The sequence below is a fragment of the Myotis yumanensis genome, unplaced genomic scaffold (assembly GCF_028538775.1).
Source record: "Myotis yumanensis isolate MYYU_CA2020_CCGP unplaced genomic scaffold, mMyoYum1.0.hap1 SCAF_16, whole genome shotgun sequence".
Lineage (NCBI taxonomy): Eukaryota > Metazoa > Chordata > Mammalia > Chiroptera > Vespertilionidae > Myotis > Myotis yumanensis.
In genome coordinates this window covers 12041264-12069111 of record NW_027223767.1, presented here as the reverse complement: position 1 = coordinate 12069111, position 27848 = coordinate 12041264, and the positions used below count along the sequence as shown (strand labels likewise).

Below are 27848 nucleotides of genomic sequence, written 5' to 3'. Positions count from 1 at the left end.
ATCTCAGATCTTCCTCTCCACCTCCACCCTCGCCCCCTATCCCTTCTCCGCGCGCGCGCACACACACACACACACACACACTCACACACACTCACACACTCACGCCTGACACAATGGCCGGGTGGGGCTGAGGAACTGGCTTCCTCTGCTGAGATCTCAATCTGGGCCCTCAGTTCCCGCCCCAGAAACACAGGAACAGACACTCCGAGACCTGGCCCCGCACTCCTTGCTCCAAGGGGCAGGCAGGACAGGCTGAAAATAGAAACCACTTCCAAAAAGATAAAGGTAAATTCAGGGGGAGCTATTGCAGAGTTGGGGCAGGGGGGGGGGGACACGGGGGAGGGGCCCCTTGGTGTGACACAGTGGGCTGGCTCACACCCGGGGAACAGGCTGGAAGCGATGGTGACAGGCAGCCGGGCGAGGTGTGGGAGAGGTGGTCAGACAGGCCGTGAGGAGCACACGCACCATCCCTCAGCTGAGCCAGAGGTGTCAGCCCAGCCCCGTGCCATTTTCACCCCATCCTCACCCCACCCCTGTTCACCTCCAGCCCGGGAGCCCCCATCTGCACAGCAATGCCGACAGGACGTGCACATACAGAATAGCCGGCTGTCCACACCCCGGTTTCAGCCTTTCCCCAGGCCCTGTGAACCTCAGGACCCCAGGACACGGGTCCATCACATCTTCCAGAGCCCTGGTGTGCGCATGTGGAGTGTGGTGTGGTTTGGGGGGGTGTCCGGTGGGAGGAGGATTTGATTCCTGTTTCCTGCTCCTACTCACTCAGCCCTAGGAGGTGACTGAGAGTGGAGAGGACTCGAGGGTGAGTGCTCGGGCCCAATACCTGGGTCCCTGTGAGAGGCTGTGTGGGGGGTGGGAGAGGAAGTAAACGGCAAACAAAGGTACCTGAGAAGGGGCGAGACCCCCGAGCGGGCAAAGCTGGGGAGGAGCGGCCGGCCGGGGAGGCCACTGCCTGGGTCATGTTGATAAGGGGCTTCCTGCCAGGATACAGAGGCCATTGAGCGGCAAGGCTCACAGTGTACGGCCCCGGCCCCCACCCTGCCTCGTTCCTCAAGAACCCAATCTGGAGCCTGGGGCGGGGGTGGGGGGGTCTGACTCTCCTGCTGACTCCTGGGGCTCACCCCCGTCTCCCAGCCCTGACCCTGTGGTCCTCTCAGAATTACGGCCTCCTTCCCGGAGGGAGGAAGTGGAGCCCAGGTCCCCATGCTCTGGCTTTCAGTCTGGCCTCCTCACCACCCTCAGGCATCCCGGCAGGACCCAGGCTCCCACTGGGGCCTCTTTCTCTGTGACCCGATGGCGGGATGGGGCGGGCAGGGGTAAGAGGACGGGGCAGGAGAGACCATGTCCGGGGCCTCCTGGTCTCTTGGGGTCAGAGGCTCCAGGAATCTTTACGGCAGGAAAAGGAGACTAAAAATAATCCGGAAAGGGAGAGTCCGGAGAGAGGAACTGGGAAATGGGGGGCGGAGGGCCAGCGGGAGCAGGGAAATAGTGATGCAGCCCCACCGCCTGCACGGGCGTGCGTGTGCGCAGACACTCACACACGGGAACGTCCCCACACAGACAGCTCGGAGCACATCCACCCTCGCACCCTCTCCCACCACACTCCGTTCCCGGCATTCCACTCTCCCCCTGCATACCACCCCTTCATACAGCACTGGAAACAGCACACACACTTAAACTACACTCACAAACCTTCGCACGCACACTCTATGGACACACACACACAACTCATCAAGCCGAGGCGGTGTGGCTAGACTGGCAAGCTCAATTCCCCTTCCCGATCCCCTTCTCTTGTGCCCCCTCCCCTGCCTTGGGTCTCTGCTGGGGCACCCCCACCCCAGCCTCGCTGTCTCCTCCATCCAGACTGTGGCTGCAGAAGCTACAGGCCAGAGAGAAAGGGAGGCTGGGAGGGCCAAGCAAGGCTGCCTGCGAGGGGCCTCGGGAATGCGAGGGGGCGAGGTGAAGAGAGAAGACTGGGAATGAGCAGGAAGGAGAGGAAGCGCAGCAGCCTTCCCTCCTGACTCCAAAATCATGGCTGACTTGCTTTCAAATAAGCTCTGCTTAGAGCAGTGGTTCTCAACCTTCTGGCCCTTTAAATACAGTTTCCTCATGTTGGGACCGAACCATAAAATTATTTTTGTTGCTACTTCATAACTGTAATGTTGCTACTGTTATGAATCGTAATGTAAATATCTGATATGCAGGATGGTCTTAGGCGACCCCTGTGAAAGGGTCGTTCGACTGCCAAAGGGGTCGCGACCCACAGGTTGAGAACCGCTGCCTTGAGGCGTCGTCTACCCAGGGCAGGCCAGGGGGTGCCACTGAGGGTCTCTCTCTCTTCTCCCCCCCTCTTCCTCAGGGGATGACTCCAGCAGAGCCCCCCACTCCTTTGAAAAGCTCAAAGGAAGATGTCAGACCAGTCTCTTCCTATAGCAACACCCCCTATGCAGAAGCCCCCTCGGATCATCCGCCCGCGCCCCCCCTCTCGACCTCGGGCTGCCCAGTCCCCTGGGCCCCCCCACAACGGCTCTTCTCCTCAAGAACCTTCTGGCACCTCCAATGATGCACCCAACCCAATGTGCTCCCCCATCTTCTGGGAACCCCCCGCCTCTTCCCTCAAGCCCCCTGTCCTGCTGCCCCCTTCCGCTTCTAAAACCAGCCTCGACTCCCAGGCCTCCCCAGACTCCCCTTCCAGCACCCCCAGTCCAGTGTCCCGGCGCTCCATCTCCCCAGAACCCGCACCCAGGTCTCCAGTCCCCCCACCCAAACCCTCCGGATCACCCCGCACACCTCTGCCCCTGCCGCACCCAGCCCCCCGGGGCCAAGCCCAGGACGGCCCTGCCTCTGCCCCAGGCACTGTGCGGAGACTGGCTGGCAAATTTGAATGGGGGACTGAGGGCCGGGTCCAGGCTGCACCAGAGCCGGCTCCCCAGGGGGGCGTGGATGTGAATGGGGAGAGAGAGACTCCCCGGGGCAGCCTCAGGAGAAGGGGATCCCAGGAGAATGGCGCACCGGGTAAGCATCTCATGGGGCGAGGGGGGCTCAATCCAGCTCATCTTTTATTGTTTTCAATGGTTTAAGGCTGGGTCCTTTCAGGGGCTACGTTTTAAACACTGGATTTTACGTTTGGAAGATCTGATTTCCATATTTCTGGGAGTTTGAAGAGAGTCCGTGATGAAGAGTAGATGCCTGGGGCTGGGCCATGTTCAGCTGCCGGGCAGGTTAAGGGGAAGGACCCGGGGCAGTGTGGGGCCAAGGGTCTTTTCCTTAGGACACCTCGTCTCCCACAGATGCGGCCCAGGCCTGCCCGCCCTGCTGCCCCTGTGTCTGCCATGTAGCCCGGCCTGGCCTAGAGCTCCGGTGGGTCCCCGTGGGGGGCTGTGAGGATGGTCCCAAGGCCCTCTGCCGAGCCTCCCCACTGCGGGCCTCCCGCTCCCGCCCCAACCCTCCCAGCATCAGTCACCCCTCAGTGGTCCTCACGTCTTACCGCTCCACTGCTGAGCGCAAACTCCTGCCACCTCTCAAACCCCCAAAACCAACTCGGGTCAGGCAGGACCCCACCATCTCGGGGGACCCCCCGCAGCCAGATCTCCGCCTGCCCTCTGAAGATGGAAGCCAAACAGGTACAGGGCCTGGGAGAGCGGGTCCTTTGGCTGGGAGGGGAAGGGGTGGAGGGGTAGTTTGCTCTACAGATGAGCTTGTTTTGTTTCTCTGCCAGCTGCAGCTCCAGGGCTGATGGGAGTTGTAGTTTTTATGGTAACAGTCTCTGCTGGGGCAGGAGTCAGGAGTCGGGTGGGGGTTCTGGGGATTTATTCTCTTCACTCTGGGCTCTCTAGGGAACAGTCCAGATGAAGCCCCTCAGAATGACGCTCCAGCAACCATGGAGGGCAGGTACCAACAGCCCTCCCCGCCTTACTCCTACCTGAGGGCCGACTCTGCAGGTCCTGCTAAGCCCCACCTCCACAAAGGTGGAGTGAAGGCGGCCTGGGGCTCTAGAGACAAGCAATCCCAGCGCTGTCCCCTATCAGCTATGTGGCCTTCTGTAAGTCACTTAACCTTTCCGGGTCTCAGGCTCCTCATCTGTGAAATGGGGGTAAGCATACCAACGACTTCATAGACTATAACATTGGTGAAGAACCGGTCCCTAGTAAGTGCTCCATTTTAGTTCCCCACCTTAAGCCTCTATTGTAATGATCTCTTCAGTGTCCTCTGGGCTGGTTAATGATCTTAGATTCCCCATCACTATCAGAGTTCATCTGAGCCCATTCATTCATTCAACAAGCATTTACTGGTGTTTGTTCTCCTGGGGTTTTAGCTTGGGGGAATGGGTATGTGGTAACCAGAACAGGAGGGACAGAGCTGCGGGCGGGCGAAGGGGAGGTGTGAGTTTGGGTTTATCATGCTGAGTCTCACGGAGCCACAGAGAGAACATTTCAGATGGTGGTTGCTACGTGAGAGGGCTGGAAAGGTAAAGGCTTGGAAGTCTCAGGTACACAGCACTGAGATAACGGGAGGAAATGGAGCCCGCTGAGTCAGGGCCTCCCATACAACAGGCACATAACAATATCTGGGGTTTCGTCTGGGGAGCCGCTAGGGTCCCCACACACAACCTTACACCAGCATGTGAATAGCGCCCCTGGAGGTGTGCAGCAGGGTTGGCTCTGGGGGACTCCATCCCTTCTTCTCTCCACAGGGATGAGGGCCTGAAGGAGCTGAAGGAGCAGAACTGGGAGGTGCCCCTGCAGGATGGTGAGGCCTCTGGGCCTGGGGGTCCCTGCTGTGACCCGCAGGCTGGGAGAAGGGCTCCGGGGCACTGGACTTGCCTGATGTGCTGTCTGCTCTCCAGAACCCCTGTACCAGACCTACCGCGCAGCCGTGCTGTCAGAGGAGCTGTGGGGGGTCAGTGCGGAGGGGAGTCCCTCTCCGACAAACCCTGGAGACGCTCCCGCCTTCGCCGGGCTCCCTGGCCCTCGAAACACGCTGTGGCAGGAGCTCCCGGCGGTGCGAGCCAGTGGCCTCCTGGACACGCTCAGCCCCCAGGAGAGGCGCATGCAGGAGGTGGCGTAACGGGGGGCGGGGGGGGGGGGGCAGCCCCGGGCAGGAGGGTGGCTGGGCCCCGGGCAGGCAGGGCACTGAGTTTTCCACGTCCCCCCTGCCCTTCCCCCGCAGAGCCTGTTCGAGGTGGTGACCTCCGAGGCCTCGTACCTCCGCTCCCTGCAGCTGCTGACCGACACCTTCGTGCTGAGCCAGGCGCTCCGGGACACGCTCACCCCCCGCGACCACCACACCCTCTTCTCCAACGTGCAGAGGGTCCAGGAAGTCAGCGAGTGGTCAGTGGGGTGCTGCCCTCTCAGCCAACGGAGCGCCCCTTAACTAGCAGCCTGTCCCAGGGCCCCTGGCTCTCTGCCCCCCTTCGCTGACGGCTCCCCTCCCCTGCAGGTTTCTGGAGGCCTTGCTGTCCCGCGTACGCTCTTCCCCCCACATCAACGACCTTTGCGACGTGGTGCACGCCCACGCCGTGGGCCCTTTCTCCGTGTACGTGGATTACGTGCGCAACCAGCAGTACCAGGAGGAGACCTACAGCCGCCTTATGTGAGCTCCAGGGCAGGGGCCGGGTCACACCTGTGGGGAGCCCGGGGTGCAGGGGGGTCCGGCCCGGGCAGGCGGGGGGACCCGGGCCTCCAGGCCCACTCCAGCGGCCTGCGCTGCTTCTGCAGGGACACGAACGTGCGCTTCTCCGCGGAGCTGCGCCGGCTGCAGAGCCTCCCCAAGTGCGAGCGGCTCCCGCTGCCGTCCTTCCTGCTGCTGCCCTTTCAGCGCATCACGCGGCTCCGCATGCTGCTGCAGGTACCGTGGGCCGGGCCTTTCCTGCCCCGCCATCGCCATCTCCCACCCCGCCATGAGCACGGGGCTTCCCTAAATCAGACCCAATCGGGGCCTCTCAGTCCAGGACCCGCCGGACTCTGCCTGGAGCTACTCACAGGTCTCAGGGAGCAGGCTGGGCGCGGGAAATGGACCTCTGGCTAGAGGCAGGAGTTCTCCGCTTGGCTCTGCCAGGAACTGGCTGACTGACCTTGGGCAAGTCCCTTTCCCTCTCTGGGTCTCAGAGGGAATGTGGTGGTCACCTCAGCTGTACCTCTCACTGCATACCTCCCCAGTGGGGTGATATCACGCCCAAGGAGGCAAAATTCATTCTTTGGGAGGTAAAAAATATCCTAAATATTCCAATGGTTGTGGTACTTCAAAGGGCCCTGGTACATAAAAGATGTACAGCATATCTGTGGTATTACATTTCTAAAAAGGCTCCTGAGCTGGGTGTGATACTGAATTAAAAGATAAAAGGTTGAGCCCTAGCTGGTTTGGTTCAGTGGATAGAGCATCGGCCTGTGGACTGAAGGGTCCCAGGTTTGATTCCGGTCAAGGGCACATGCCTGGGTTGCGGGCTCGATCCCCAGTAGGGGGGCGTGCAGGAGGCGGCCAATCAATGATTCTCTCTCATCATTGATGTTTCTATCTCTCCCTCCCTCTCCCTTCCTCTGAGAGGTTAAATAACTTGTCCAGGTCATCCAGATAATCACTGATGGAGACAAAGTTTAATTCCAGGCACTCTAACCACTGTGCTTCATTGTTTTTACTAATAGTTGTGGTTAGTAATTATTAAAATAACAGCACCCTTCTTTTCAGCACTCACTGTGTGCCAAGGACTTTGTTAAGTGCTTTACATATATTACGTTGCTGAATCCTCCATTGGTAGGCTAGGTGGGTATTGCCCCCAATTTACAGATGCAGAAACTGAGGCTCAGAGAGGTAACATGACTTGCTCAGAGTTAGGCAGACAGTGAGTGGTGAGGTCTCTCAGCCTTGTTGAGGCTGGTTCCTCAGCCCTGTGAACCCCAAACTGAGCATGTTCCCAAGCCAGGCAAGGGGCCTCTGAGCTGCAGCCCCTCTGAACCCCAGGGCTGCAGAGCAGGGGCCCAGTCACCCTTCCTCCTTGTCCTCAGAACATCCTCCATCAGACAGAGGAGGGGTCCAGCCGCCAGGAGAATGCCCAGAAGGCCCTGGGTGCTATCAGCAAGGTGGGCTGCGGGGGATGCTGAGGCCCGGGAAGGCGAGGAGGGGGTCAGGGAGAGGGAAGGGAGGAAGGGAGTAGGGGTGAGTGACCGAGCTCCCCTCACCCAGATCATTGAGCGTTGCAGTGCTGAGGTGGGGCGCATGAAGCAGACGGAGGAGCTGATCCGGCTCACCCAGAGGCTGCGCTTCCACAAAGTCAAGGTCAGCCTCTGTCTAGACTCCCCACCATCCCTTTCCCCATTTTCTGCGATGAAGAAGCCAGAACCTCCTCCCTGCTCCCTCCCAGGCCCTGCCCCTGGTCTCCTGGTCGAGGCGCCTGGAGTTGCAGGGGGAGCTGACGGAGTTAGGGTGCCGGAGAGGGGGCATGCTCTTCACCTCGCGCCCCCGCTTCACTCCCCTCTGCCTGCTGCTCTTTAGTGACCTGCTGCTCATCACACAGCCTAAGAGGTGGGTTCCAGGGAGGGTGGGAGGCCAGGCAGGGGTGGGGAGGAGGAGTCTGCTCTCCTTCTGAACTTCCTCTCCACTGGGCAGTGGGCAGCGGCTACAGGTGCTGGACTATGCCCATCGCTCCCTGGTCCAGGCCCAGCAGGTTCCGGACCCATCTGGACCCCCGACGTTCCGCCTCTCCCTTCTCAGCAACCACCAGGGCCGCCCCACCCAACGGCTACTCCAAGCTTCCTCCCTGTGAGTTGTGTCTCCTAAAGGGGCCTTGACCTGACCTCTCAGAGCCTACCACCTCCTCCCCAATCTCCTCTGTGGCCCCTGCCTAACCCCCGGTAGGATCTCCTGGGTCAATTGGGACTCTCCCTTGTCCCACCAGATCAGACATGCAGCGCTGGCTGGGAGCCTTCCCCACCCCAGGCCCCCTTCCCTGCTCCCCAGACACCATCTATGAGGACTGTGGTGAGTAACCCCTAGAGGGAGAAGGAAGGAAAAGTGAATCTTAAGGGGAAATATGGGGGAGAAACTAAATATAGTCTTGATCCTGCTGTAATGTCACCCAACCCCAACCAGAATGTTCCCAGGATCTGTGTTCAGAGCCTTCGACACCAGCCAAGACTGAGGGACAGAGTCTGGAGTCCAGGGCTCCCCCCAAGCACCTACACAAGAGCCCTGAAGGTGAGCGAGTCTTTTATTTCTTCATTCAGTAAGTATTAAGCACCTGGGAGGGGCTGCTCTCTGTTCTAGGCGCTGTGAACCAAACACACAGATATCCCTGTGCTGCAAAGCATGCGTTCTAGTGGAGGAGAAACAATAAAGAACAAACAAGATAAAAAGTAAATTGCATATAGTGCGTCTGAAGGTGATGAGTGTATGGCAAAAACCAAAGTGCAGCAGTCAAGGAGGGCAGGCGTCCCAGGGCTGGATGGGTTACAGGTTTAGACAGGAAGGCTGAGGTGGACCTCCACGAGGAGGCACCGTGTTGGCGATGACTTGATGGAGCTGAGCAATTAAGGCACGTGGCGTCCAGAGGAAGAAGGTTCCAGTCAGAGACTAGAGTCAGCGGAAGGCACTGTGGCTGATGTGTTTAGGAGACAGTAAGGAGGCATGTGTGGCTAGAGGGAGCGAGGAGAAGGGAGAGAAGCAGACGAGGCCATAGAGATAACAGGCACCAGATCCTGTGGGTCCTCAGAGAGCCCTGCAAGGATTCGGGCTTCCACTCTGAGTGGGATGAGCAGCCACTGCAGGGCTTGACAAAGGAGTGCCCCTGACCCTCTTTGGGGATATTGTCACCTCCAGTGGCTTTTCTACCAATGCTCCTGGTTCTCACCATGACCCTGAGACACTAGACCCCATGGTGCCTCCTTTCCCTCCTGAACTGCCCTTTTCCCTGGCTCCCCTGGGGCCCCTTCTCTCTTTCTCCAGGCTGGCTGAAGGGCCTTCCCGGGGCCTTCCCTGCCCAACTGGTGTGTGAAGTCACAGGGGAACATGAAAGGAGGAGGCACCTTCGCCAGCACCAGAGGCTCCTGGAGGCTGCTGGACCCTCTTCAGGAAACACCAGTGCCCCCCAATCCTAATGCATGCTGGGGAGGGGGCGCAGGAGGGGACAGCTGGCAGCGTGGCGCAGAGAGGACAAAGCTCATCTATCTATTGGATTCGCTGTCAGTGGAAATACTACCTCTAGTGCCAACCAATAGGGACCAAGCTTCAGGACAAGGCAGCCAATGAGAACAGGATGGTCAGAGCCCAGGCAGTGAGGGAGAACGAGGCTGGTGTGAGTGTGTGGCCAGTGGAGACAGAGGCTTAGTACAGAGCGGCTGATCTGGACCCAAGAGATCAGTAGCGACTCTCTTTGGTTCTAGAGCAACAGCCAGTCCTGCCCTTTGAATCGAAGAAGTATTAGATTTCATTCTCAGGGTGTTTCCTATGTCCTCTCAAGCCAGGTTTTCTCTTCTAGAAGAGTCCAGTGTGTTTTTCTCGGAGAGTGTGTGTGTGTGTGTGTGTGTGTATCTGTGAGTGTGGTATGTGTATGATCTTGCCTTCTCCCAGATGATTGACTTCCCCAGTTCTTCCCTCAGCCCCATTTTAACTATTATTCTCTCTGAGAAAGACCCCAGGCCTGAGTGCCAGAGGAGAATGAGCTGGGTGTGGCTTGGCAGCCAGAGGCCAGAGCTGGGTTGAGAGCCCTGGGATCTGGGACTCTTGGAGGCCAGAGTCCCATGACAATTGGAGGGTGATGTTATGGAGCAGACAAGCAGCCTGGCAGAGGAGCCCAAGGGACTTCTGAAGACGGCCAGTAGCTGGGGCCCGAGGGCCCCTGAAGCCCACAAGCCCTTCTCCTTGCCCCAAAGCTTGGCGTCTGTAATCTTTGCTGGGAAAGCACCCAACTGAACTGTAATCAGCGTCTAGCCTTGGCCTTGGACCCCAAGAAGCGGAAGAAACGGAAGCTGTGGATCATGGGCCTGCTGGTGAGCCGCTGGGCCTTCCTGCCTTCATCCTGGTCCTCTCACAGAGACGTGGGGCCAAGCCGTGGGCAGAGAATGGAGAGGGTCTGCTTCTGGATGAGAAGTGGCCCCCATGCGATGCCACAAGGAGCTGAGGGACGGACAGATGGAGCAGACAGTTGCCGGCGAGTGGGGCCCAGGTCTAGCACAAGGCCTTCTCTGAGCTAGGCCATCACCCCTTCCCTTCACTCGTGCACAGAAACTTGCCCAGGACAGAAACTGCCACGCTGACCACAGGAGGCGCAGGGACTCTCGGAGACTCAGAGGGAGACAGGCACAGGCATTGGCATGTCTGTGACTTTGGAGATTCACCGAGCGCTGTGCCTGGCCTATGAGAAACCTGCAATAAATGTTGGTGGAGCTGTATTGAGGCTCTTTGGGGGACTGTGTGCTTAAAGGAGCAGTGGTTTCCCACTGTGGCTTTATAAGGGGGGTGGGGCTGGCTGGAAAGGGATTCTTCCAGAGCAGAGGTCAGTTCTGCTGGGAACTGGGCTTGGAGACTAGGCTCAAGGCTCCAGCGTGTCAGCCCACTCCTCCCTGCCCAGGGATCCAAGGCTGCGGTGGTGGTGGATTTGCAGATGCTGGGGTGGAAGGCTCCTGCAGGTGGGGGGAGAAGATAGGGCAGCGCCAGGGTTCCAGCAGGGGATGAAGATGCAGGGAGCAGGACAAAGAGGGCAGTCGGCAATAAAGGTCTTTCCTGAGCAGCCAAGCATCGCTGTGTTTAATTCAATCAATTCTACGCCTGTTTCCTGATGCCTTCCATGTGCCAGGCATTGTTCTAAGACCTGGGGATACGGGGATGAAAACACAAGGGCCTTGTCCTCAAGGAGGACATTCTGGGTTTGGGGCCAGGTGGAAAGAACAATTTCCAATTGTGAACAATTTAATAAGCAAGATAAAACCAGGCAGCAGCTATGGGGAAAATACAGCAAGGGCTGTGATATAGAATACCCCGTGTGCGTGCGTGTGTGTGTGGGGGGGGCGGGGGGGGTGGGGGGGAAGGGCTTTGGAGAAGATCCTAGAGGTAACATTTGAGCTGAGACCCAAATGACAAGAAGGAAGCAGCCCTGGGAAGATCTGTGCAAAGAGCATCAAAGGGACTGAAGTCCAGGAAATGAAGGTAGTGGCCGTGGGGGGGGGGGGGTGCACCTGCTCCTTCAAGTTTCCTGCTTGGGGAGCCTCTCTCCACCAAACTCTCTCTCTCTCTCTCTCTCTCTCTCTCTCTCTCTCTCTGATACTCAGAGGAACAGACAGACAGACAGACAGACAGATATCGGAGGCTCACACAAAGCTACACATATGACCGATCTATGGTACTTCCTTCTCAACCCCTCCCTGAGCCCTGCCACTGAGGAAGCCCCCAGGCCCCCCTTTAGGTGTCCTAGTAATGGGGTAATTAGAAGACAAAGACCAGGTAAGAGTTGTTTTGGGATGTAAAGGCACATAAAATACAACCACATGTTCCAGAAGAGACGGGAAAGACAGGAAGGAGAGGGGACAGTCTGTTTCTGTTATCTTAGAGCCCCTTTGGGGTGACAAGTGAGTGCGTGCAGTCCGGGAGGGGTGTGCATTCGGCAGGCCTGTCGGAGAGGGCGAGGGGCATGAAGAACAGCTATGTGGGAGAGGGGTGGATGTGGGGCAGTGAGACCACCATGAATGTGGAGAAAGTGGATGGGCAAAGGGCTGGGGCTGGGGTAAGGAAGACAGAGGGGGAATGATGGGGTGGTACAGGGGGTACCGGGGGCTGTAGGTAACTTGGCGAGTCATGAATCCTCTCCCTCCACCCCCTGCACACCTCCACCAGGTATGTACCTCTCTGTCATACACCTGTTCTACTCCTGCTGGCCCGGCACCCTCTCCATCCTGTGGTGCTCCTCACCCTTCCTGCCCCTCTGAGTCACCTTCTGCAGCTTCCTCGCAGGTGTGGGAGGAGGGTTCATGGGAGACGTCTCCCAGTGCTGCCCCGTCTGGTGTTCCAGGCATGGTGGTGGGGGTGGCAGGGGTCAGTACCAACGTTCCAGGTGGTAGAGAGGTTCATTGACCCATTTGGGGGGTCCTGAAGCTGCCATCACTCCGTGCCTTCACATTCTATCATGCTGGGGAGGTGGAAGAAACTCATATTTTCATAGGCTCCGGGGAGGCACAGCTGTGTCTTGGGAGGTGGGGTGCCTGGGAGGACAGGGTGGGAAGCCGGGCCCATTGGGAGTCTCTCTCTCTCTCTCTCTCTCTCTCTCTCTCTCTCTCTCTCGTCAGAATGTGCTCTCTCCATCCCACAGTCCTGCTCCTCATATTTGTGGCCTCCATATATGGGGATTCAGTGATAATGCAGATAGGACAGGGCGCTGACCTCTCTTTGCACTGGCCCTTCTATGGCCTCTGGGTCCGCATCGTTGTGGCCATTGTGACCGGTGAGCGGAGGCGGGTCGCAATCGTGACCACAAGCAATAGGCGCTAGCCTGCTCGCTAGCCCCCTGCCATCTCCTTCTGCCCCACAGGCCCTCCAGCCCACTTGCTGAGATCCTTCCCAGCCCTGCAGCCTGGTTCTGTCCCTTCCCGAAAGCTCCTCTCTCTCTCCTCCCTCCTTCCTCGCAGGACTCGCCTCTCTCTTCAGCTACCGGGGTACCTGCTGGTTCCCGCTTTCGGGTTGGCCAGTCACCAGCCAGGCAGACCGCCCGGTGCAGGAGTAGGTCTCCTCCGACCGTCCCTCCACCGGCCGGACAAACCCCGGAGGCCGCCCGACCTGGCTCCCAGCACGCCCTCTGCAAACCAGCGGCTCTCCACCCGCCAGCGGCCCGAGAAAGTCTCGGGCCGGAGCAACGGGAGCTACGGGAGCTACGGGAGCAAAGGGAGACAACTCCCGGAGGTTCCCTTGGGTTCTAACGTGGACGCCCCTTGTGGCCCCGCCTCCTGGCTTGGCCCCGCCTCCAGGTCAGGCCCCGCCCCCCCGCCCCGCCGCGCCCAGGCCGGGTCCGCGGTGCACCCAGACCTACTTGGCGACACTGGTTTCCAGCTCCCGGCCTTGGCACGTCTTCTGGCCGAGCTGGGTCTGCAGGTTCTCAGCGCTCGCCTCCCACGCGAGGCAGGACCTGGGGTGGCCGCCCCCACCGAGAAGTCCTTCAGACGTCGAGGCGCAGGTCCTGCGCCTGCGGTCCACTGCGGCCAGCGCGCCCCACTCGCCCGCCCGCGATCTCTCCAGGTGGCCCCGAACTCCCCGAGGTCCAGGGCCGGCGTGTAGCTGGCCGATCCCAATTCCCCAGCATCGGAGGTGGGGTAGACGTTTCCCGTTGTTCTCTGCAAGAACGTCTGTCTGCGGGAGCTCAGCCTGGCCTTAGTGCTTGAGCCCAAACGGCTCCGCAGTCCACCTGGAGCCGCATCTCCAACTTTCTCCTTTCTCCTTTGCCCCAACTTTCTCCTTTCTCCTTTCCACTCGTCTGCTTACCCCCCGGTCTCCAGCCCCCCGGAAGCACCCTCCCCTTCACTGCTGAAATCTCCCACTCGATCCACCTTTGGAAATCTGAAGCTGCCTTGTGTGGGAAGGGGTTGGGTTGAATTCCGATTTTATGGGGTTCTTCTAAAGAAAAAGAATACAAAACATGAATTAAAAATTGGGTACAAAAGTGAGTTTTATTTAGAATGATAAAAATAATAAATCATTTTTAAAAGCTGACAAACATGAGCAATGTAAAAGAAAAAATAATTTTATTTCCTTTTTTTTGGGCATTCTAATAGGTGTGTAGTGGTATCTCATTGTGGTTTTATTTTTTTATTTAAATTCTTTATTGTTGAAAGTATTGCACATGTCTCCTTTTCCCCCCATTGACCTCTCCCTGCCGGCTCCTCCCTCCCCAGCCACTCATGTTATATGCTTCTCGTTCTCCTCCCTCAGCTCTGTGCGCCTCTGGCTGCCAGGCAGCGGGGCCAACACGCCTGAGCCCAGGCCAGGCCCTGCGCCCCTGAGTCAGCTCTCTCGTGGCGTGTGCCTGCTCACGGCTATGCCCGCAAAGGCCCCACCTGCCACGCAGGTTGACGCGCAGCTCACGGGAAGGCCTGGAGGAGCTGGGCTCCGTGCTCAGCACTCGGAAGCTTGCGGGTCAAGCGTCCACAGCCCCTGACCTCGCAGGAGGCCAGGCCGGCGAGCCCCCCTGTAGGACAGAGGTCGGAAGTCCCCCCTTTTATAGGCACCCACACCCCTGGATGTTATGAGGTTGTATGTAGCATGAACACTTTGTAATATTGATCGATTAAATGTAAGACAACTCAGAAAAAACCCAAAAACCCTCCTACTGTCTGTGGCCATTGGTTATGCTCATATGCATGCACACAAGTCCTTTGGTTGATCTCTTAACCCTCCTCCCCTGCCATCCCTCTGAGGTTTGAGGGTCTGTTCGATGCTTCTGTGTCTCTGGATCTATTTTTGTTCATCAATTTATTTTGTTCATTATATTCCACAAATGAGTGAGATCATGTGATATTTATCTTTCTCCAACTGGCTTATTTCACTTAGCATAATGCTCTCCAGGTCCATCCATATGGTTGCAAATGGCAAGAATTTCTCCTTTTTTACAGCAGCATAGTATTCCATTGTGTAGATGTTCCACTGTCTTTTAATCCATTCATCTGCTGATGGACGCTTAGGCTGTTTTAGCTATGGTGAATTGTGCTGCTATGAACATAGGGGTGCATATATCCTTTTTTGATTGATGTTTCTGATTTCTCATTGTGGTTTTAAATTTGTGTTTTCTTTCTTTTTTTAAAAAAATAGATTTTAATTGATTTCAGAGAGGAAGGGAGAGGGAGAGAGAAATAGAAACATCAATGATGAGAATCATTGATTGGCTGCCTCCTGCATGCCCCCTACTGGGGATTGAGCCCGTAACCTGTGCCTGTGCCCTTGACCAGAATCAAACCTGGGACCCTTCAGTCTGCAGGCCGACGCTCTATTCACTGAGCTATACTGGCCAGGGCTAATCTGTGTTTTCTTAATGACTAATGGTACTTAGTATCTTTTCATGTGCTTATTGGCCACTTGAATATCTTCTTTGGTGAAGTGTCTGTTCAAATCCTTTGGCCTTTTAAAAACTGGGTGGTTTGTTTTCTTATTGTGTTTTGAGAGTTCTTTATATATTCTGGATAATTCCTTTAGCAGATATGTGATTTGAAAACATTTTTTTCCAGACTGTGGCTTGTATTTTCATCCTTTTAACTGTGTTTTTCAGAGCAGAAATTCTTTTTATTTTTAATTTTTAGCAAGACAGGATTTTATTAGAGAAGGTAAAGCAACAAAGCTCTCTGTAGCAGAGAGGGGTCCCAAGCGGGTTGCCCAGGAATTCTTTTTTTAAAATATATTTTATTGATTTTTTACAGAGAGGAAGGGAGAGGGATAGAGAGTTAGAAACATCGATTAGAGAGAAACACCGATCAGCTGCCTCCTGCACACGCCCCACTGGGAATGTGCCCACAACCAAGGTACCTGCCCTTGACCGGAATCGAACCTGGGACCTTTGCATCCGCAGGCCGACGCTCTATCCACTGAGCCAAACCGGTCAGGGCAGGAATTCTTAATTTGCAGTCACTTTCTGCTTTTTTGTTCCCGCAGTAATTTGTTTTTCTTCCCACTTCTGTTCAGTTGGTACATAAAAGGCAACGAAGTTTCCCGCAGAGGTAGAGACAGAGCCAAGCAAGCAGGACACACACTGACAAGCAGATCTGCCCATCATTTCCCCGTGTGCCAAACCCTGTAGGTGACGAGACATTGTGGGGGGTCTTCTACAGCTTCCCCACTCCGCGAGTGAGCCTCGGACCAGCAGCCTGGGCATCACCCGGGACCTTGTTACAGGCGAGGCATCTGCCTTTTAAGGAGCTGCCCAGTCATCAGCACACACTTTAGAGTTTGTGGAACACACCATCACCACCAGGCCACAGAAAGATGGGTGCATACTTTCACAGATGCAAAGGCGAGGGAACATTCCAGCGTGTGGTCTCTGGCCACTGAATTATCCCAGAATGCCGGGGGCCTGGGAGCTCGAGGCCAGGAGAGCCACACTCATGTGTATTGGGGTGAGCTGGCCTGGAGTGGGACTGTTTCTGAGTGTCATGCAGGCAGCAAAGCAAGTCCACATGGACAGTCAAGGAGTGATTGATGAGGCTGTGTAAGCCCAAGGCCATGTTCTCCAGGTCGGCTTTGCCCACAGTCATTGAGGGGCTACAGCCCATAAGGCAGTGGTTCTCAACCTTCCTAACGCCGCGACCCTTTAATACAGCTCCTCATGTTGTGGTGACCCCCAACCATAACATTATTTTCATTGCTACTTCATAACTGTAATTTTGCTACTGTTATGAATCGCAATGTAAATATCTGATATGCAGGATGTATTTTCATTGTTACAAATTGAACATAATTAAAGCATAGTGATTAATCACAAAAACAATATGTAATTATATATGTGTTTTCCAATGGTCTTAGGCGACCCCTGTGAAAGGGTCGTTTGACCCCAAAGGGGTCGCGACCCACCGGTTGCGAACCGCTGCCATAAGGGATGTCCAGGCACCTGTCCTCACTGATGGGATGGTGAGCAGTTTCCTTTTCAGAAACCTCCTAGCCTTGCACTCCATTCTGGCTGTCCTCCCCACCTGTGCGAGCAAGTTATTATGAAGCATAGTAACCTCCATCTGGTATAAAAAAAACAAAAACCTGCTGTTTAAAACTCTCTGCTATTGCTAGATAGTCCCTAGTCCTGTAAACTCTGTCATTATAAATAAACTGTCTCTTTAAGACAGTCTGTTATTCTGTAAAATGACTTTGTTTTTTAGTTCAAATAATAGAAAAAGATAAACTTAACTGTCTGACCTTGCAAGCTAGCCGTCTAATGTAATAGACTAAAATAGACTAATACTGATAATAATTCCAACTACTAACTCATTATGTATTCAAGGTTACAAACTAACTGTAACAATAACCTACACGGAGGTCTTAGTGAAACCTGCAAACAAAGACGCTCAAAAGGTATAAATACAAGCCACTTCCTCTATGTCTGGGCTCAGAGATTTGGAAGAGACACCTCCCTCTGGCTTATGAAGGCGTCCTGTATCTCATTTGATGATTTATGACACAACAATTACTTTTTGAATGCTTGGCTTCCTTTCTTTTGGAAAACGGTTCCTCCGAAAGTCCACGTGGTTCTGCTGGTTGTCAGTGCGAGCATCCACCTTCCCATGCTCCTCTGGTTCCTGCTTAGTTCTAGGCCTGGGTGTTCCGCTTCCTCTTTGAGCCTGTGTTTATTCAGCATCGCCCCAATACACTCCTTTTTTCCTAACTTAGTTTGTGTTTGTGTTGGCAACCAAAGAATTCTCACTGATTACACAGCCTTGTAAGATAGTTGGCCAGGAAGGCGCCTTTGTGCCTTTCACCTTGTGGCCAAAAGACAGCCCCTCGGAATAGATGTGGGGTAAATAGAGAACCAAAGGCCTCTTCCAGTGGAGCCCTCCTATCGGGGCCATGGCTTGTCAAGCAACATGCAGCCTGGAGCTCAGCTCTCACTGCCCCCGTCAGCCGTGTGCTCTTGTGCAGAGCACAGGTAACACAGCCTTACGTAGAGACCCTGTTGTCGGGCCCCCCACCCTTCCCCTCAGCTCTCTTCTCCTCTTTCCACCTTCCGTTTACCTCGGCTAGGCTTTTACTTGGGCAACATCAAAGCTGATAACAGCTATGTTTACCTTTGTAGCAATAGTTAAGCCTTCCGTGCTTTGTCCATCTGTTGATTCTAAAAGTTGAAACTCAATTAACAGTGTTTAGCTTATGTATTGTGACTTATAAATATCTTTCAATGCAGAGCTAGTAATCATTGAGATTACATTTCCTTTCTTGAACTGTTTTAATTACCTTTTGAGAAACAATATTGGATAGATTCACAGGATTATATGAAATATATGTTAGTTATAAATGATTCTACGATAATACCATGTACCTTTCACCCAAATCAGGCACCAGGAACCTAGTGCCAGTAATGTGCATGTGCCAATGTAATCCTCCCTGTCCCATTCCCCTGCTCCCCCTGAGAGAGAGGCAATATTATTTTTTGTGTTTATCATTCCACTGCTTTTACAAAAAGCCATGCACTCATAATAGCATGTATGCATAAACAATGTTCTGTTCAGTTGTGTTTGTTTATGAGCTCTATAAAAATGTTTACAATGTAGTCTTCTGGGAGTTCTGTTTTTCAGGAAACGTCGTATTTCCAAGATTCTTCCATGTTGTTTTGCATTGCTATTGGAACTGTTTATTATGATTAGAAACTCTTAGGAACTCCAGGAAAAACTGAAACAGAGCCAAAGAAGGAAACACAATCCTGATGGTCACCAGCTCTATATGAATGTCAGTCCCAGTAGGCCCAGCACCCCCTTCGTCCATCACTGCCCCCTACTAGTGTAGAAGAGAGTTATCCCGACCCATGAGCAAGGAAGCTAGGGAATTTGTTCACCAACTCCCTTTCTGTCAGTAGTTCATGGGTCAGCCTCCACATCCGGGTGTCCCTGACCATGGCTGATTGTTCTAGGGATGGCACTTGTCCCTGGCAGGGCCAAAGAATGTTTCGCCCTAGACGGCTTGGCTCAGTGGATAGAGCGTCAGCCTGCGGACTGAAGGGTCCCAGGTTCAATTCCGGCCAAGGGCACATGCCTGGGTTGCGGGCTCCATCCCCAGTGTGGGGTGTGCAGGAGGCAGCCAATCAATGATTCTCTCTCATCATTGATGTTTCTATCTCTCTCCTTCTCCCTTCCTCTCTGAAATCAATAAAGAAATATATATTAAAAAAAAAAAAAAGACTGAGAGGTCTTCTCTTTGACAACCAAAGGTTAATAGCTTAAGTGTCTGTGGTGAGCCTGCACGGCCATGGCATACTCAGCCCCATGTTGGGCGCCTTATGTGCTGAGCCAGCTCAGCCAGGTTCGGTGAGCCTGAGTGGGGGCGGTGAAGGATAGAGAAAAGACAGACAAGAGAAGAAAGCTGGGTCTGGGTGGGACGCTGTCCCCTCTGATGGAGAGCCTCTCTGATGGAGAGCTAGTGACAGCGCCATGGACTACAAGCCGTGTCTTTATTTTATAGCCAGTTTCCACGAGGCAAAGTAAGGACGTGGTCAAGATGTTTACAACATTCTCGTGGGTTTCAATCCTACTCATTTACATGCACCTGAACTCTATCAAGCCCACATCACTCAGACATATGGGGCCACGTGTTCGGACCATAGGTTCAAGCTTATAGCTACAGCTGTTGGCTATCATTGTGCTGGGAGGACTTTGCCCTCCAAGCTGGGGCTTGCACGTGGCCATGAGAGGACTGTGCCCTCTCATTAGTCCGAGGCTTGAACCTGTCCAAACACTGTGGCTGCTCTCCGCAGGTGTCAGGACCACATTTCTCACTACATGGACCAGAGGAGAGAAGGAGGTTGGTCTGCAGAGGAAGAGCAAGATATTGTGGGAGAAGGAAGACCAGAGTCAGAGTGCTATGGCCTGAATGTCTGTGCACCCCCAAATCCATATGTTGGAAAACTACCCCAAGATTTATAGTATTAGGATGTGAGCCTTTGAGAGGTGATTAGGTCATAAGGGTGGAGCCCTTATGAATGGGATTAGTGCCCTTACACTAGTAAAAGAGACCCCACAGAGCTCCCTATCCCCACGTAAAGACACAGCGAGAAGTCTGCGACTTGGAAGTGGGGCCTCACCCAACCATGACGACCATGACAGCACTGCGATCTTGGACTGCCAGTATGTGATTTCCTGATTCCAACCGTCCCCAACGTGCAGCTCTGCACATGACCTCAGGATTCATGATTAACTCACCTTTTACTTCATTTAGGTTCTGTTCCCTCATTTACAGCCACTGATACGCCAGGAAGTCTGTCAAAAACCTCTGTGTTTTTGTTTCCTTCTCTAGTGAAAGAGCACAAAAATAATTAAAACGATAATTTAACAACAATAACTACCACTTTCTGGGAATTTACTATGAACCAACGAGTGCTTTTTTGTTCCTTCTCTCATTCAACACTCAAACCAAGACAAGTATTATTGTCCCTGTGTTACAGACGAGTAAACGGAGGCATAAAGAAGCTCTGGCTCATGTAGGTTCACGAGGCTGTTAAGAGGAAAGCTCAGCGTTCACACCCTACAGCCTGTGTGCTTCACCACGTGTCACTGTCTCCACAAAGCAAACCAGCTCTGGCGGGATTCAAATTCACACCCAAATGTGAAAGGCTTTCTCCTCATGAGAATCCAGGAGCTAAGTGAGGTCCGGAGCCCCTATAACCAACCGGGCTGCCACGGGTGACTCAGATTTCTTTTCCTATAACTTAAACGAGAGATTAGAAAAATCTTCTCAGATTTTTTTATGACACCCACATACCCTGTCCTTATCCTACCCTCCCCCTTCTGAGGCTGCAAAAAAAAAAAAAAAAAAGGTAAAAAGAAAGATAGAAGAGGGAAGGGAATGGCCACTGTTGACTGGAAGTGAGGAGCGGTGGGGAGAGGGGTAGGGTAAGTAGTGAGGTTGATTACACCTCTGGAAGACATTTCCAAATGTTTTCCTGGGGACAAACTTCTTCTCCCTCCTCCTGCTCCATCAGTGAGCATCTGAGGTTGGTGTCAGGGCAGGCGAAATGGGAAGGGAAAGGAGACCCTCAGAGACCATTGCTCTTAGGTGAAGGGAGGCCTCAGAGCCACAGCTCTGAGCTGAGACCTGAGGAGCAGTGTTTGGAGAAGGAGCTGGGGGTGAAGCCGTGGGCCCCTCCCCCATTTAACGGACGCCCAGGAATATTCCATGGCAGTTAGGGGCCCTGTCCTGCCAGATGGGTTGTTCTTTCCCAGATGCCAGGCCCTATGGTGGCACCTGCTCCGCTTGATGAAATTATTTAGAACGTGAGGGACAACTGAGCCTAGGAAGGGAAGGGGCCACATGGGGTGGAGGAGAGAAGGGGAGTCAGGGGAGGCTCAAGATTGGGATAGGGGGCGTTAGGGGTGAGGAGAAAGTGATAAACTTCAGAAACATGGAAAGGAAGGGGGTGCTTAAAAAGGAAGATGCGGTAGAGGTGAACCCGGAACAAGAAGAGGGGGTGCAGGACTTCGCCGTCTTCCCCAGCAGAAACAGGGTGCTGTACCGCCACCGGGACTCGCTGTTGCCCCTGAAATGGAAAGTTGCACACACCTCCCGCTGGAAGGCGCAGGTGCTCGCCTCGGTGCTCAGCCTCATCGCTTTGTCCCTGATGCTGATCATGGCCTTCTCCAAAGCGTGGCTGTACCCCTCCACCATCCGCTTCTTCAAGCGCTGGCCTGCGGATGTCACAGAGCACATCTACACATCTACCCACGTCATGTCCCGGGGGCTCCTGCAGATCTGCATCTTCCAGACCTGCTTCTCCTCAAGGGATGAGGAAGGTGAGACCCCCCCCACCCCCCCAATCCCATTCCAGGCCTCCAGTCTGCCTTGGCCTCTCCATTTACACCCCGGTATACTTTTTATTTTTTCCTTCTTATTTTTAAAATATATTTTATTGATTTTTTACAGAGAGGAAGAGAGAGGGATAGAGAGTTAGAAACATCGATGAGAGAGAAACATGGATCAGCTGCCTCCTGCACACCTCCTACTGGTACATGCCCTTGACGGGAATCGAACCTGGGACCCTTGAGCCCGCAGGCCGACGCTCTATCCACTGAGCCAAACCGGTTAGCGCCACCCTGGTATTCTTTCCCTTCCTTCTATCATCCTCACTGTGTTGGCCCACAAGATGACTCCACTGGCCCTGAGGTTGCCAAGGATCATTTTTCCTCCCCCAGCCTGGCCAGACTGACTTACCTGGCCCTTCAGTGGAAAGTGTTCATGCTTTTAAGGCTTGCAGTCAAGTCTGTACTTAGAAAGATGTTGTGAGGGGCCTGGACTCGCAGGGCATGTGAATCACCCATCAATCACATCCTTCACCACGATCCTGGGAGAAGAGCCCATCAGGGTGAGATTTCCTTTCTCTAGGCTTGCGTACCCAGAGTTTTGGGAGGAGTCCCCAGAACGCTCTCCCTCCCGCCCTGGTCCCAGCAGCTGTTCTTGCCTTTGGCTCAGGCTTTGCTTTTCTGGGCCAGTTCCGGGTTTCCACATCTGGTTTCCCTGCCCTCTCCGTCCTGTCCTGGCTTCTTGCAGGTGCCTCATTCCCCGTGCTTGTTAATCTCACAGCATGCTGTCCTCTCCCCTGGAGATTTGGGCCTCCTCTCTCAGATCTCCTGGAAAACCAGAACCTTTGACCTTCCCATTTCCTTTTCTTCATTGTCATTAACATTTTCAAAAAAAGTTACGTAGCCGGCTGGTGTGGTGGCTCCATGGTTGAGCGTCAACCCATGATTCGATTCCCGGTCAGGGCACATGTCCGGGTTTCTGGCTTGATCCCCAGGGTGGAGTGTGCTAGAGGCAGCCAATCAATCATTCTCTCTCACCATTGCTGTTTCTGTCTCTCTCTCCCTCTCCTTTCCCTCTCTGAAGTCAATATATATATATATATATATATACACACACACACACACACATATATATTTTAAAGTCACATTGCTATTATTTTCTTCCATTATGAAAGTAATACACCCTCATTACGATACATTTGGGGAAACAAAAGCTATTATTTATTATACACTTATTTTATTTAGTTAATTGAATCCTCAACCCTGATGGGGCAATTATTCTTATTTTATAGATGAAAAAATTGAGACTCAAATTAAGAACCTTGCTCAGGGTCATAAAGCTATTAGGTTTAACCACATGAAATGGACAATATTTGACTGCTTTTCACCTACAAAAAAGAGCAAATTCATATGGATCAACCTAATAATGGCATGTTTACAATTATAACTCAGGTGTGTCTGGCTCCCAAACTAATGTAAGCACCCAACTTGCTCTATAGTGCTGCTCAAAGGCAGCCACTAGTAGCAGTGTGTTGAGACTCAATTTTTTCTAGGCTTTAAAAAAAAAATTGAACACATTTTACATGACTCGTACCTAGATGTATTTATTCTTCTAAATAATTTTATATCTTTTATTTTTTTATTTAATTTATATTATTTTAAAATTTATCTTTATGCAATATAATAAACATTTTCTTATTATAAGTAACTATAGTGTTCAACTTAATAAATTTATCACCTCTTACTCAACTATTTTATTTTCTTATTCTTGGCAAATGCATTTCTAACTTTATATTTGAGGAAAATGGAAGCAACAAAATAAAGCTTTTCTGTGTTTAATATTAATTCTTTTTTTTAAAAATATATTTTATTGATTTTTTACAGAGAGGAAGGGAGAGAGATAGAGAGTTAGAAACATCGATTAGAGAGACATCAATCAGCTGCCTCCTGCACATCCCCCACTGGGGATGTGCCCGCAACCCAGGTACATGCCCTTGACCGGAATCGAACCCGGGACCTTTCAGTCCGCAGGCCGACGCTCTATCCACTGAGCCAAACCAGTTTCGGCAATATTAATTCTTTGGTATAGATTTCCCAAAGTGGGTTTACTGGGTCAAATAGTATAAATATTTTAAGGCTTTTAATAATGTTTTCCGTGTTGCTTTCAAAAAGTATGATAGCTATTTATACTTCCACTAATAATGTATGAGAAGTCTTGTTTCCTTGTATCTTTGCTAGCAATGACTATTAACTTTAAATATATATATATTTAAACATATATATTTAGCCCTGGCTGGTGTGGCTCGATTGACTGGGTGTTGTCCTGAGTACCAGGACATTGCTGTTTTGATTCCTGGTCAAGGGCATATGCCTGGGTTTTAGGCTAGATCACCCTAGGGTGGTGCAGGAGGCAGTTGATTAATGTTGTGCTCACATAAATGTTTCTATGTCTTTCTCCCTTCCTCTCTCTCTAAAAATCAATACACTATTCTTTAAATATATATATTTAAATTTAAAATGTGTAACTTTTAATTAGAAAAAAAATTGCATAGTTATTGGGGACAAATACAGAAAGTTTAAAAAATAAAATAAAAATCACCTAAAATTCCCCACACAGATATAATCACAATGACATTACAATGGATTTAATTCCAGCCTTTTGTGTGTATGTATACATAAAATAAATACAGAAATATAGATATATTTTTATTTTACTTTTTATTGCATTTATTGGTTAATAAAATTATATAGGTTTTACATGTATTATGTTATTTTAATAAATGTCTATTATTTTTAAAAATTGTAATCATTCTACATGCCCTGTATTGCAAACTCCACTTTTCAGTTGTGAGCATTTACTTATATCATTAAATAATTATTCTATAGCATCACCTATGTTTACAATTTATCTGATTAGGTAGTATATAAACAGAGTGAAAATTCAAAACATGCAGAAGATTATATAGTGAATGAGCCTCCTGTTTCTCCTTTCTTCCTAGAAACACTCTATTCAGAGACAATCAGCTGTCTTATCATCATTTTGTTTGTTTATCATCACCTGAGGATTTTTTCCCATTGATTTTTAGAGAGAATGGAAGGGAGAGAAAGAGAGAGAGACAGAGAAACATCAATGTGAGAGAGACATATTGATTGCTTACCTTTGCACACACACTCCCCAACCAGGGCTGTGATATAGAGCCTGCAACTGAGGTATATGCCCTTGACCGGAATCGAACCCAGAACCCTTCAGTCTGCAGGCTGACACTCTTTCCACTGAGCCAAACAGGCTAGGGCCATATCATCATTTTTAATGAACATATAATAATCCAATGTGTGGGTACACTTTAATTTATTTAACAAATCTCTTGTACATTTAAATATCTCTGCAAAGAAGAGCTCTGTATATACTTTATAGTGTGATCTTGGATGATTGCCTTAATGTAAATTCTGAAAAGAAACATTTCTGGCCGAGACCGGTTTGGCTCAGTGGATAGAGCGTCGGCCTGCGGACTGAAAGGTCCCGGGTTCGATTCCGGTCAGGGGCATGTACCTGGGTTGCGGGCACATCCCCCGTGGGAGATGTGCAGGAGGCAGCTGGTCGATGTTTCTCTCCCATCGATGTTTCTAACTATCTATCTCTCTCCCTTCCTCTCTGTAAAAAATCAATAAAATATATTAAAAAAAAAAAAAAAGAAACATTTCTGGGTCAAAGGGCTTACCAATTTAGGGTGTTTTTTTTGTTGTTCTTTTCTTTTCTTTTTATTTTATGCCATATCACTTACTAGAAATGCCGCCTACTAGTAGTATGTGATAGTACTTCTTTCTTCTAAATCCTTTCCTACACTAGATACCATCACTTTTGTCTTGATCTTTTCTAATTTAATAGATTTTTAAAATCACATTTTGCCCTGGGTGGTGTGCTCAGTGGTTAGAGCGACGGCCTGCCCACAGAATGGTTACAGGTTCATTCCTGGTCACGGGCATATACCTGGGTTGCAGGTTTATTCCCTGCCCCAGGCTGGGGCGAGGGCAGGAGGCAATCAATCGATGAGTCTGTTTCTCTCTCTCCCTCCCTTCCTTCCACTCCCTCTTAAACAAACAAACAAACAAACATCAGTGGGAAAAAATAAGCCTTGGGTGAGGCTTAACAGCAACAATCACAATTAATTTGCATTTCTTTGTGTTGAGCTTCCTGTGTTTTTTGGACTTTCTTCTTTGAGAATGGCAGCTCGAGTTTTTTGCCTATTTTTTCTATTGAGGGATTTGATTTTATACGGTTAGGATCGCCAAACAACCTCCATCAAAAACCGTTGCCTAGCCGAAACCGGTTTGGCTCAGTGGATAGAGCGTCGGCCTGTGGACTGAAAGGTCCCAGGTTCGATTCCGGTCAAGGGCATGTACCTGGGTTGCGGGCACATCCCCAGTAGGAGATGTGTAGGAGGCAGCTGATGGATGTTTCTAGCTCTCTATCTCTCTCCCTTCCTCTCTATAAAAAATCAATAAAATATATTTAAAAAAAAAAACCGTTGCCTGTCTCAGAGGCGATATTTCCTTGTTATCGCAAGTGTGTGTTTCTTTGGTTACTAACGGGCCTGAGCATTTTCTCAGATTGGCTCTGTGGATGATGGCGTGTCTTCTTGCGGATCCCTAAGTTTATCCTGTTTCCTCCTTTTCTCCAGACAATTTGGAGCTGTGGACAGAGCACCCGTTCTTCGGGGTGGCCAAGATCACCTTCAGCCTGTCGCTGATGCTGGGCTTCTTCTTCACCATCTGGCTGTACCTGCCGTACATCCCTGGGCTGCAGCGAGTGCCCTTCTTCGGCTTGGTCGGGTGCATCATCAGCGTCTGTGAAGGTGCCCCTTCGTTCTGGGAAAGACCCTCAGTGTCTCCGAACCCCACCTTCCCCGGCACTGCTCCCCCGTCCTTTCTCTGGCCGTTGGGGAGGGGCTTGGTGGGCGGTGGGAACACAGAACAGGTAGAACTGGTAGTTGTTGGCTGGAAATGGGTTTCCATCACTTCCTGGTCACTAGAGTGGTGGGAGCGAGGGGTTGACTCCCAGGAACCTCTGGGGCCATGGACTCTGTGTGCGCTCATGGGAGTCGTGGTTTGTGGCTGTGGCACCGCAGATGAGGAAGAGTCCCTATGGGATCCGCGGGTGGCAATGACCCTTCTGCTTCCTGTCTCCTAGTTGCCTTACTTTTCTCTGGCCTCCTGTTGTTTCCGATTGATGTCTGGCTCTACGAGGTGGAGAAGAATTTTTCAATCCACATCGGGTGGAGCTATTTTATTGGCTGGGCGGTGTTTATCTTATATCTCATCTGTGGTGAGTGTCCTGGAGGGCCCTGGGAAGGAGGGGACGTGGGTGCGGGTCAGGGCAGAGAAAGTGTGGCGAGGTGGCTGACCGTCACAGGGATGGGTTCTCAGGGACTTCCTTTGGGGCTCACCCTGCTTGCCACTTTCCTTCCACTCTCTGACTTTCCTCTCCCCCATCCCCTTGTCTTTTCCCAGCGTTCCTCTGCTACTTCAACAATAAAAGGTTCTGGAGTCTGATTCTGAGCAGCGCGTCTTCCACCCTGTCCTTCAGCAGCAGCAGCAGCAGGTCAGGTTCGCTGAGTATAGGGTCTCAGACATCTGTGTCGACTGGGAAGAAGCCTGGGATCTGAACAAGGCAAGGGATCTCTGTAAGCTTTTCTGAACCCCTGGCACCAAGTCTGTCTTTGATCTGGCTCACCCTCCTCATTCTTCCCCACAACCCTTAAGGAGTTCAGCCCTCCTCACTGCAAATCATTCGAAAGCAAGGATTTTGGACCCGCTTTGCCTGCAGTTTGGGTAACGTGGAATAAATTGTCTTTTATTTATTATCTCTGGCAGTTGTTGAAGAAGGAGAGGAAGGGAGAAAGAACAAGTTTGTTTCCGAATTCTTTCTACCTAGGAGCCTTTTGGCACCCTTTGGTCCCCACACCTGCCCAACCTCTCCCACAGCACCCTGTACACGGACGGGCAAATACCTCTCAAGAATTAAGCCTCTTTACACTTTTTTACCCCCATCTCAAACTTTGTTCGTTAGGAGATAGGGGGAATGATCAGGAAAGAGATATCACTTATGAATTTGTTGGCTTAATTTATTCACAGTGAAGAATTCAAGAGCAAAATGGCATTTGGAAAGAGGCGGGTTAAACAGTGAGAGCACTATAGGGGGTTGTATCATGTGCCCTGGACAGCAGTCCAACCCTCTGTCCAGCTCAAATGACTAGAACTCACGAGCAGTCTGCCTAGATAACACCAGCACCAACCTCAACCCTACCTCCACCACCTCCTCCACCTTCACCATCACCACCTCCATTTCTACCACCACCTCCACCTCCTCCATCCCCTCCACCTCTACCT

General features: G+C 52.0%; 2 protein-coding genes across 4 annotated transcripts; both read left to right on the top strand.

Moving 5' to 3' along the window:
• Window positions 1-190: 190 nt before the first annotated feature.
• On the top strand, window positions 191-10740 carry ARHGEF15 (Rho guanine nucleotide exchange factor 15). Of its 3 annotated transcripts, XM_070393856.1 has the most exons (17): window positions 191-285; window positions 548-694; window positions 2375-3030; window positions 3306-3638; window positions 3852-3906; window positions 4709-4764; window positions 4862-5073; window positions 5185-5345; window positions 5455-5607; window positions 5733-5862; window positions 7017-7091; window positions 7195-7287; window positions 7373-7533; window positions 7618-7770; window positions 7907-7989; window positions 8101-8205; window positions 8953-10740. In XM_070393856.1, the coding sequence occupies exons 3-17, from the start codon at window positions 2424-2426 to the stop codon at window positions 9102-9104; spliced, it is 2529 nt and encodes an 842-aa protein (XP_070249957.1). In that variant the 5' UTR covers window positions 191-285; window positions 548-694; window positions 2375-2423; the 3' UTR covers window positions 9105-10740. The 3 variants fall into 3 exon arrangements, with proteins under 3 accessions (XP_070249957.1, XP_070249958.1, XP_070249959.1); XM_070393857.1 differs by lacking the exon at window positions 548-694; XM_070393858.1 differs by lacking the exons at window positions 191-285; window positions 548-694 and adding an exon at window positions 784-817.
• Window positions 9263-27483, top strand: ODF4 (outer dense fiber of sperm tails 4). The gene is made up of 9 exons (XM_070394670.1): window positions 9263-9301; window positions 9879-9995; window positions 10577-10634; window positions 20676-20721; window positions 21160-21455; window positions 26141-26314; window positions 26650-26784; window positions 26970-27060; window positions 27444-27483. The coding sequence occupies exons 1-9, from the start codon at window positions 9263-9265 to the stop codon at window positions 27481-27483; spliced, it is 996 nt and encodes a 331-aa protein (XP_070250771.1).
• The last annotated feature ends 365 nt before the right edge of the window (window positions 27484-27848 follow it).